Genomic DNA, 10,340 nt, shown 5'->3' on the forward strand with positions numbered 1-10,340 from the left:
ACAACTTTAAAAAAAATTAGTTAGAAGTATTTATTTTCCCTTAACTCCCTTAAAAAAATAAAAGTAGCTTATACAAATGACCAAAAAAAAAATGTCACACATAACAGAAGGATAACTAACTTTTACCAGTTTATTTCCTGGATAGCCTTAAAGAAAAATAACAAATTAGTCTGTGTGTTGTGAATATTAGTATATGTTTACATTTGTAACCTTTTTATTATGACAGCTGTGCTTACTCTATATGCATATTTTCTTTGAGTTTGTCAATATGTTAAAAAATAGATTCATATGAGCACATAGAAATTCATAATTTTTTATGGCTATATGGAATCCAATTTTTTAGATGATGAATAATGTAATCCCCCCACAAATATAGTTTATTTTTAGCAATTTAGCATTATTTATAAAACTTCTTTTTTCATCAGAACATTGTCTTCTTAAAAAAAAACTATATTTAAATAACTACCTTATGAATCCAAAAATTTTCCTTTGCCTTTACAATCAGCCCCTCATCCACCCTAAAAATCCAATACTATTTTCTAACATCGCAAAAATTCAACTTCTACTTCAGTAAGAACAACTTCATGGTTTTCTGCATTCTTCATACACTTTTTTGTATCCCTGCTTGTTTTCTTCTTTTTAGCCACACAAATTCCTCTGTCTATGTAAGTAAATCCTCCAGTGTACCTCAAGACCTGTCTTCTACATAATGGAACCTTCCTTAGACATGAGACCCGCACAATTTCCACTGTATTTATGGTCCATTTCATGTGTTCTACCACTCAGTTATTTTTCATGCATATCCTGTGCCTTAGGTGTGTTGATGAAAATAATCCATAACCAATCTATAAATGAAAATTTGGGATGAGTTTATTCTGAGCTAAAATGAGACGACCATGGCCTGGGGACTTTCTTCCCGAAGGAAGAAAGGGCACCGAAGAAGTGGGGTGCACAGAGAGGTTATATACCTTAAACAGGATGTTTCACATATGTTTGAAATGTCCCTTTTACAATAGTCGCGAGACTGCTCTGTCGGTACAGAGATTGATGGAAACAGCAGGTAGGTCTGCTGTCTCGGTGAACACAGCAGGGTGGCAGGTCTTAATGTCAGGTATTAATATTCTGAAATAGAATAAACACTAAAATGAGAGTTAGGCATACTCCTTCTAATACTATATTTCTCATTTCTAATGTTGTGGTTCTTCTTTCGCCAAACAATATTTTAACTCCTCGAAAACGGACAAATTACCTTATATTCCTCATAACACATGTTATGAAGGCCATAGTAAAGTTGTAGATAGAGTCAGTGGGTGAAAGTAGACAAATATTTAACAAGAAACGTTTAATTAAAATTGTTTTTAGTAGTGCAACTAACAATATATACCTATGGGATAGCTTTATTAAATGCCAGGAATTTTCCTTTTTATTTCTTTCTGTTTTTATAGTGTAACTTACAATAATCTATGATTTTCCTTTAAAAGACATTTTCATGTATAAAATTTTAATCCTAAACTTCACACACACACACACACACACACACACACACGCACATTCTCACACACACTCCCTATGAATGTGAGGAAGATAGAGAAAAGTGAGAAAGTTTATGTTTTCAGAGGGAAAACCCTAAATATAGTATTGATTGACAATTTTTATTGCTACCTTTAATCAAGTTGTGGAAATTCTCTCTATTTAAAGATTACTGAGAGTTCTTTTTTTTTAATTATAAATGAGTGATTGAATTTTATCAAATGATTTTTAGGCATCAATTATTATGATTATACGCTATTATCCTTTATTCTGTTAGTTTGATGAATTACAATGATTACTTTTCAAATGTCAAGTGAACGTGGTCATAATACACTTTACATATTCGATTTTTAATATTTTCTTTATGACTTTTTGCTCTATGTTCATACATTTTTCATATCTTAGATTTTCACATCTTTCATAATTTAATATCACATTTATTATAGACTAATATAGCTATTTGTGAAGTATTCCTTCTTCCTTTGATAGAATTTATATTATCTCATTCTTAAACATTTGGAAAAAATTAATCAGTGAAGCCAGTTATACCTTGTGTTTTTGTATAGAGAATATTTTAAATTGTGGTTTTAATTTCCTTAACAGATATACAACATCAACATTTTTTTTTCTTTCGTCAGCAGTATAAGTTGTGGTTTCAAAACATTTGCTTCTTTCACCTAAGTTGTCAAGTATTCACAAGATGTGGAGAAAAAGAGTTAAAAAGATACTTCACCAAAAGGAAAATCAGGGAAATACAAATTAAACCACAATCACTATTGCAACATACCAAACAAAAAAGCTAAAAGTAAAAAGGCCTGATGATATCAAAGTGTGTTAAGGATGTGAAACAACCAGAACTCTTGAACATTGCTGGCAGCGATGTGGATCAAGGATCCCCCAGGGAGAGAAGCCCGTGGCGTCCTGGCCTACATACCAATCTATGTCATCCTCTGGGAAGTATAGGACGTCCTGACTTGGTTCAACCTGATTCGTATCCAAGGTTATATGACCACCGGCTAACCAGGCAGCACCTGCACTGATACCATGCTGATGACTTTTTTACATGATCTTTCATTTGTTTAGTAAAGAAATAACTCACATGCCTATGCCTTATAAATTTAGCCCTATCGTCAATCCATTGCAGCTCTTCACTGCCCATGGGTCCTGTCCCCATGCTATTCTCTGAATAAAGGAGCACTACTCCCAGACCTTGAGAGTCCAAGAAATCTTTCTTTCACCTCCTCAGCTTGCCAAGCCCGCATCAGTAAGAGTGTAAATTTGCACAACTACATTGGAAACTCTGACAATTTCTAAAAGACAAGCCTACCCCATGATTGGTAATTCTGCTCCAACGTATATACTCAAGAGAAATGAGTGATTATGGTACATAAGAAATGTACAAGAATGCTTATGGCAGTTTTGGAAATAACACATCAATCCCTTTAATAGGTATGCTATTTTCTTAAAAGTGTACAAACTATGAATATGTGAAGTAATCAATGTATGAACTTATGGATTCAGAGATGACAAGAACAACAAAGTAATTTGGACACTGTTGACCAGGATTTTCACTGAAATCCCAACATAATTAGACAAAATGTTTGATTGTATAGACCATTTGCTGATACAATAAACACATCAGTCAAATGTGAGAAATAAGAAATTAGTTAGCTATTGTTTGGCACAGAATAGATCAAATGAAGAACAGCAAATTTCTTTTGTTTTAACATTAACTATTCTGGCATAATACAGTAGCAGCAGAGCTCACAAATCCAACTGGAACTAATTACAGAGGAAAATGAGAAAGCTGTCTGTGCGATGTGACTCTTAGGAATTAGTTGTTTCCAATATTTCCAATTAAATTGGTATTGTTCTCTTGACTTTTATTCAGATGATAGGATTAAAGAAAGATGTTTACGGTCACCAAAGCTTTATAAGAAATTTTCTATACTAAAGTGAAATATAATACAACCAATCTTATCTCATATGTTTCTAAATTCTTCTTACTTTGGACCTTTGAAAATTCAAATTTATCTACATTCTAAATAGGCAATTTTTATATCAGTGTCTGTACATGGAAACATGAGTATATTGTTCAGTTGGCAATGTCTTATTTCTCTCCCTTCTTTTTGGGGAAAAGCAGCACACTAATGAGAGAGTCTGAATAATCTAGTTTGCCAAATGCATGCCCTTTTAATTGCTGAGGGAATTCATTTATAAGAGGCAAAGTTTTCCCAGGGTCATTAACTGACATATTTTTCACTTTGTCTTATACGATTTCAAAATAAAAGGGATTTCTCCTTTATTAGAAACAGAACATACAAAAATAAGATTGAAGAAAGTGAGGGCAAGTGAAAAAGTCCTAGCAGACGCTCAGTGACTTTCAGTCACTACTTCCCAAGCAAGCAAAGGTATGGAGAAGAAAACGTAAAGATATTTTTATGCTTGTATTTTATTAAATAAAATATTTCTTTAAAAAGATTTCCATTTCAAAGTTGAAACATACTTAATTACAGAATATTTGTGATATATTAAGAATTGTGGAAAAATATAACCAGATATATAATTCTACCATCGAAAGTAAATCACCAAAACACTTTGACGTGTATGATGTGTGAAAGCTATATTTTTACTGAAATTAAATTCTGTTCTTCACATGTTCAAATATCATTTACGTTTTCTCTCAAACATTTTGTATTTTACCCTGATTTATTTTTTATACAGAGCTCTTATAATTTTCCTATTGGCTTATAAGTATTTGATATTAAGGACATATATATGTGGCTGTTTTTTCCAGTTCAGCTTTTGTCTCTTACAATTTTGACTATGCTTTGAGATAATAGAGAGTTTTCTCATCTTCACTGAATATAATCTATTAACTTTTTTTCTGTAGTCCCCTCCTTTGTCATGATCATAACCTAATATTATAAAATACAACAAAGCCTATATATTTATCTTGATCTTTTACTGTTTGAATTGTTGTTGTTGAAACATTTAAAATATTTGAATTTGTTTTTCTTTAAGACTGTTTCGCTAACCAGCCTCCTTTACTCCCAAATAACTGCACATTTATCCTCAGCAGCATATTTTTAATATATAACTCCATTTCCGAACTCTCAGTTTTCTTACATCTATTTGTTTTTCTCTCTATTCTTATAAAGATAAGCTATCATCATTTTATCACTCTAGCTTTATAATTCATTTTAATATCAGATAGGTTTGTCTGCTTCATTGAGCTTCGTTTCAAGAATTTTCCTAGTAGTTCTCAGAGGACACTTTGGAAGGGCTGGTGGGATAGAAGGGGGAAAGAAACCTTCCTGCCTTTCTTGCTGATGGTGCTTTGTCAAAAGTTGATATACGATAGAATATATTTCTAATCTTGTCTATCTATAATAGATTGCCAAATCTATAATTGTCAACCGTAGTTTTCAATGCTGCTGCAACTCTGTTTTAGGTATTAGATGATAAACCAGCACAGCTACTCTCTATCACAAGCTTCACGTTATTTACAGATTATTTTAAAAATTCTTTTATCGCTATATATAAAATAAATGATTCTCTGATTTGAAGTCTTTGGAGCTAAATGCCAACTATATTTTGGGGGGCATTCATCCAGGGCTAGAATCTTTAGTATATGAGAATTCTTAAACTCCATCTCACATGCTGATCAAAATTGAATTTATTTTTTAATGTAATAGATAAAAGTGTGTATTTTGTTATTTTAACTTGTATTTCTTTAATTGCTAATAAAGTCGAGCACTTTTGTGTTTAAACATATTTGCAGTTCTACTGTCTGTGAATTGCCAATTCATATGATTTCATTTTTCCATTGTTTCTTTAGACTTTTGTGACTAATCAGAGATAACAGCACTTTGTTTCATTTATTGTAAATTTGTTCTCATCTCTTTTTTTATATTCACTCTTTATTTTTTCACTTTCATAAAGTGAAATCTACGAATCTTTATCTTCATGGAATCTAATTTTTACATCGTATCTAAGATGTTTTTATCAGCTCCATTATGTTAAAATATTTTCCCATGTTTGCTCTTACTAATTTTATAGTTTTATTTTTACAGATATAAATCTTTTACATCTCTGGAATTTATTTTCAAATGAGAGTGAGGTTTGGAATTTGATCTTCCATCCCCTGTTGCTAAATATTTGTCCTATTATCATTTACTGAATATTTTCCTTACTGATCCAAAAATCTATCTCTATCATATATCACATTTATATATGTGTTTGTCTCTAGGTCTGGACAATGCTTTCTGTTGTATTTTGCTGTCTCATTCTCTCTGCTGTGGGTCCTCACTCTCGGAAATGCTGTAACTCTATAATGTTGTGGAGTAAGCCGTGCATCAAGGCAAAGACCACTATATTACATGGCAGAGTCACACATCAACAAGGCAGCATTTAGTGGGAAAACTTATAAGTAAAAATTTAGCAAAATTCCTCCTTTTCCCGTCCTCCCATGGAGAAGCATTCAGGGGCTGAGTAACTGCTGCATGCAGCCTTGTAATGTGTCCTAGGAAAGTGATCTCACCTGCTACCTCGTTTATTTTTTAATCAGGGAAACCTGAGAACACACTCGGAAGAAAAGATTCAAAGGTCAAACCTTCGAAGTTAAGTGCTATGAATTTTGAAGCCAGCTATTTAGGATAATAGGATAAAGCCAACTGCTGGCATTTATTGATATTGTGGAATTCTAACATGAGGAAGAGCCTCCTTCCCAAAGAAAAGTTACCAGCACCAGCTAACTTATTACAGTGCAATGCTCCTGGCTCACCAGAGAACAGTTCTGTGTGTCTCCATACAGATGTATTTTACTGTTATTTATTGCTATCATTAAGTAGAGCTTTTCTGATATTTTCAGTTTGATTGGCTTATTTTTATATCATTGACCCAACATCAAACTGTTTTATTATATAGCTTTACCGTAGGTCTTGGTATATTATAGCATAAATCATCTAGCTTTGATCTTCAAAATCGTCTTGGCTCATCTCAGCCTTTTGCATTTCAATATACATTTTATAGTCAACTTCTCAATTTTTAAAGAAATCCTGCTTGGATTCAGATGAGGAGTATGTTGAATAGACACATGAATTTAAAGAAAATTGGCTTTTTTACAATTCATGAACCTAATATATCTATTTATTGGATATGTATTGTGTTGTCATTTTTAAATTATTTTATTGTTTGCCTATCTAACTCTTTGATATTGCTAATTATGTAAAGAGATTTCCTAACATTGAACCACTTTTTCATTCCTACAATAAAAGTAGTTGTTAGAATGAGAGCTAAATAATACCAACATTTGTGAGGAAGTGGCAAACTAAATTCTCTTGATGAGAATTTGGCATTATTTGTTGATTAGTTGAAAATGACTAGTAATTCTAATTCCTTGAAAAAGTTTTCACATGTAAACGGATATATACATATATATTAATTGCAAACTTTTATAATAACAAGTCATCAGTAAAAATAAACTTGTTTGAAGAATGTTATTATGACAGGATATCATTTATTCATTTTTTATAAGCCACACACAAAATAGTAAGATGACAGGTGAACTTTAGCTCTGCCAGTATTTTTTATTTTATTTAAAATTTGAGAAGAAAAATGATAAAAATACAAATATTACTAATTCTGAGTAATAGTATGGAGATCTTTATTACATTATTCTTGCACTTCTCCACATTCTTCAAACATTTCAAAATGTTTTAACCCTACACTGTGTCTATTTATTTCTATTAATGAGGTCTTTGGTCAGATATAAACTCCTGTGTTTTTTCCTTTATTTTTCCTTTTTTTCAGACCTCACTTAAATTTGCTGTGTTACTATCTTTTGTAGATATCTAGCATATCTTTCTTGATATCTTGTTTCAAAAATTCTGGCTAATATTATTCATGTGTAAATACGTGTCATTCCCCATGGGTCTGCTTTACCCATTTAGAGCAATATACATGTGTTCCCTGTAGATTCTCCTTTGCTTATCAGAGCTCTACACTTATAATATCCCTGTAAAGGATATGGAGTTTTTATGTTTTTGTGTTTGTTTGTTTTTGAGGAAGATTAGCCCTGAGCTAACATCTGCTGCCAATCTTCCTCCTTTTTGCTGAGGAAGACTGGTCCCAAGCTAACATCCATGTCCATCTTCCTCTACGTTACATGTGGGATGCCTGACACAGCATGGCTTGACAAGCAGTACGTATGTCTGCACCTGGGATCTGAACCGGTGAACGCTGGGCCACCTAAGCAGAATAAGCGAACTTCACGGCTGCGCCACCAGGGCAGCCCCTTATGTGGATTTTGTTCTTTTTTGAGGAAGATTAGCCCTGAGCTAACTGCTGCCAATCCTCCTCTTTTTGCTGAGGAAGACTGGCCCTGTGCTAATCCATGCCCATCTTCCTCTACTTTATACATGGGATGCCTACCACAGCATGGCTTTTTGCCAAGCAGTGACATATCTGCACCTGGGATCTGAACTGGTGAAACTTGGGCCGCCAAGAAGTGGAACCTGTGAACTTAACTGCTGCGCAACCCAGCAGGCCCTGTGGATATTTTAACAGATCTGTTTGGACTTCAGCTGCTTGACAGAGAAAGCGGGTTAAGTGAGGCAGTGGGAAGCCTGCCACAAGCATCCATTTATGCAAACTCTGAGCACTGTGCTTCCCAATCTACCAAATTCCTAGGCACAGAGGTAAAGTCAGGACCCATGGGAGAAGACTCAAATATTTGGAGCCTTCTCCACCTTAGGGAAAAAGAACATGAGAGGCCATGTCAATTTGGCCAACTATAGATTCATGTGTCTTAAAGACCCATAGTCTTTATTATCTCTGTTTATCTGACATTTAGCAGCAACTACAGAACTGACCTAGATTGTCAATGGTCTATATTCCATCTATTCATCTTCATTTTTCTTGATCCTGCTCCTTAATTAGAAAATCATTTGGCCTTTCCTTCATTTAAGTGCCCCTTCCTATTATGCAGTGTAGAAACAGATTTCAAGATGGGAGGGTCCTCTTCTTTGCCTATGGAGGACCAATAAATCTATCTCTCAAATTCTAAAAAGGTGGCAGGGAATTTCCACAATCACCAACTGAGGTATTCACTTGTTGCAAGATTAGTGCAGATATTAGTTGCATGTTGACAGCCTCAATTTTCTTCAACCATCTTGGTTTATGGCAGATATTCCTCATAATTTCTACTCAGAAATTGTCTACTTTTTAAATTTTGGGAATCAGTGTTGTTCAATACTTATGATTCTTTTGCACATTTCATGAGATTTCTAGGAAGCAAAGTTAAGTAAATATGTATTTCGTCTCTGAATTTAACTCACAGACATCGATCTATTTTGATTTCATTTTAGGTAACATAAGCCAACAGTCAAACAAATGGAAAAGCAAAATCACACCATGGTATCTCAGTTTATTTTGCTGGGACTGACAGAGTTTCCTGAGCTACAGATTTTCTTTTTCCTATTTTTTTCTGTTATCTACATGGCCATTGTATTAAGTAATCTCATCATTATCTTTGTAGTGAAATTTGACCCTCAATTGCACTCTCCCATGTACTTCCTACTGGCCAATCTCTCCTTTATTGATATGTCCCTGGCCTCCTTTGCTACTCCTAAAATGATCTGTGACTTAATTAGTGACTATAAGACCATCTCCTATGAAGGCTGCATGGCCCAGATGTTTTTCCTTCACCTTTTGGGTGGAAGTGAGATGATGTTGCTAGTAGCCATGGCAATTGATAGATACATTGCTATATGCAAACCCCTCCATTACAACAATATTATGAGCCATCGTGTTTGCATTGGACTTGCACTTCTCTCCTGGACCACTGGTTTTGTGCACACTATGAGCCAAATGGTTTTCACAGTGACATTACCATTCTGTGGCCCCAATGTTGTGGATAGTTTTTTTTGTGATTTGCCTCAGGTAATCAAACTTGCGTGCACCGACACTTACACCTTGGAGCTATTAGTCATTGCACTCAGTGGACTACTCTCTCTGCTCTGTTTCACCTTTCTGTTCATCTCCTATAGCATCATCCTGATTACTGTCCGGCATCATTCCTCCAGTGGGTCTTCCAAGGCTTTGTCCACTCTGTCAGCCCACATTACAGTGGTGGTACTGTTCTTTGGACCTTGCGTCTTTATCTATATATGGCCATTTAGCAGCATCTCCATAGATAAGATCCTCTCTGTGTTTTATACAATTTTTACTCCTCTTTTAAATCCAATCATCTACACATTCAGGAATAAAGACATGAAGAAAGCAATAAGAAAAATAAAGACTATGCATGTGAGTCCCAGATCAACCTTTTAACTGAAATATTACAATCATCAAAGGCATCATCATCATTGTTGCCATGATCATTGTCGTCTTCCAAAATAGTGAGAAATATGATTTTGTACCAAACATAAATCACATTTGGGGAAATGATAATCCTTCCCTACACAAGCGTATATGCAATAAAACATTCTGACTTGTGCATCGAAGTACAAACCATTCCAATACAATACCATGCATTTATGTTATAATTTTGTTTTTCTATAAACTAAATTATATTCTTAATATCATTTATTGAGTTCTAACCATGTATGAGACACTTTGCATGTGTTTTCTCTAACTTTACAACACTGAAAATAGAGAACATTATTTACATTTTATCAATAAAAAACTGAGCATTATAAAACTAATGAACTTGCCCCAGAAACTCTAAGTACTAGACCTAGAATTAGATTTTACTTCTAACTGCAAAAGCTATACTTTTATAACTAAAAATATTTTTGTATCAAAGT

At 33.9% G+C, this 10,340-nt stretch overlaps 1 protein-coding gene across 1 annotated transcript; it reads left to right on the forward strand.

The window, feature by feature from the left end:
• Window positions 1-8,922: 8,922 nt before the first annotated feature.
• Window positions 8,923-9,864, forward strand: LOC124235896 (olfactory receptor 4K13-like). The gene has a single exon (XM_046654429.1). The coding sequence runs from the start codon at window positions 8,926-8,928 to the stop codon at window positions 9,862-9,864; it is 939 nt and encodes a 312-aa protein (XP_046510385.1). The 5' UTR covers window positions 8,923-8,925.
• Window positions 9,865-10,340: the final 476 nt, after the last annotated feature.

Source organism: Equus quagga, chromosome 2 (assembly GCF_021613505.1).
Source record: "Equus quagga isolate Etosha38 chromosome 2, UCLA_HA_Equagga_1.0, whole genome shotgun sequence".
NCBI lineage: Eukaryota > Metazoa > Chordata > Mammalia > Perissodactyla > Equidae > Equus > Equus quagga.

What these genes read in the sequence shown, in the direction of transcription:
- LOC124235896 (XM_046654429.1), top strand. Translation starts at nt 8,926, where the DNA reads ATGGAAAAGCAAAATCACACCATGGTATCTCAGTTTATTTTGCTGGGA.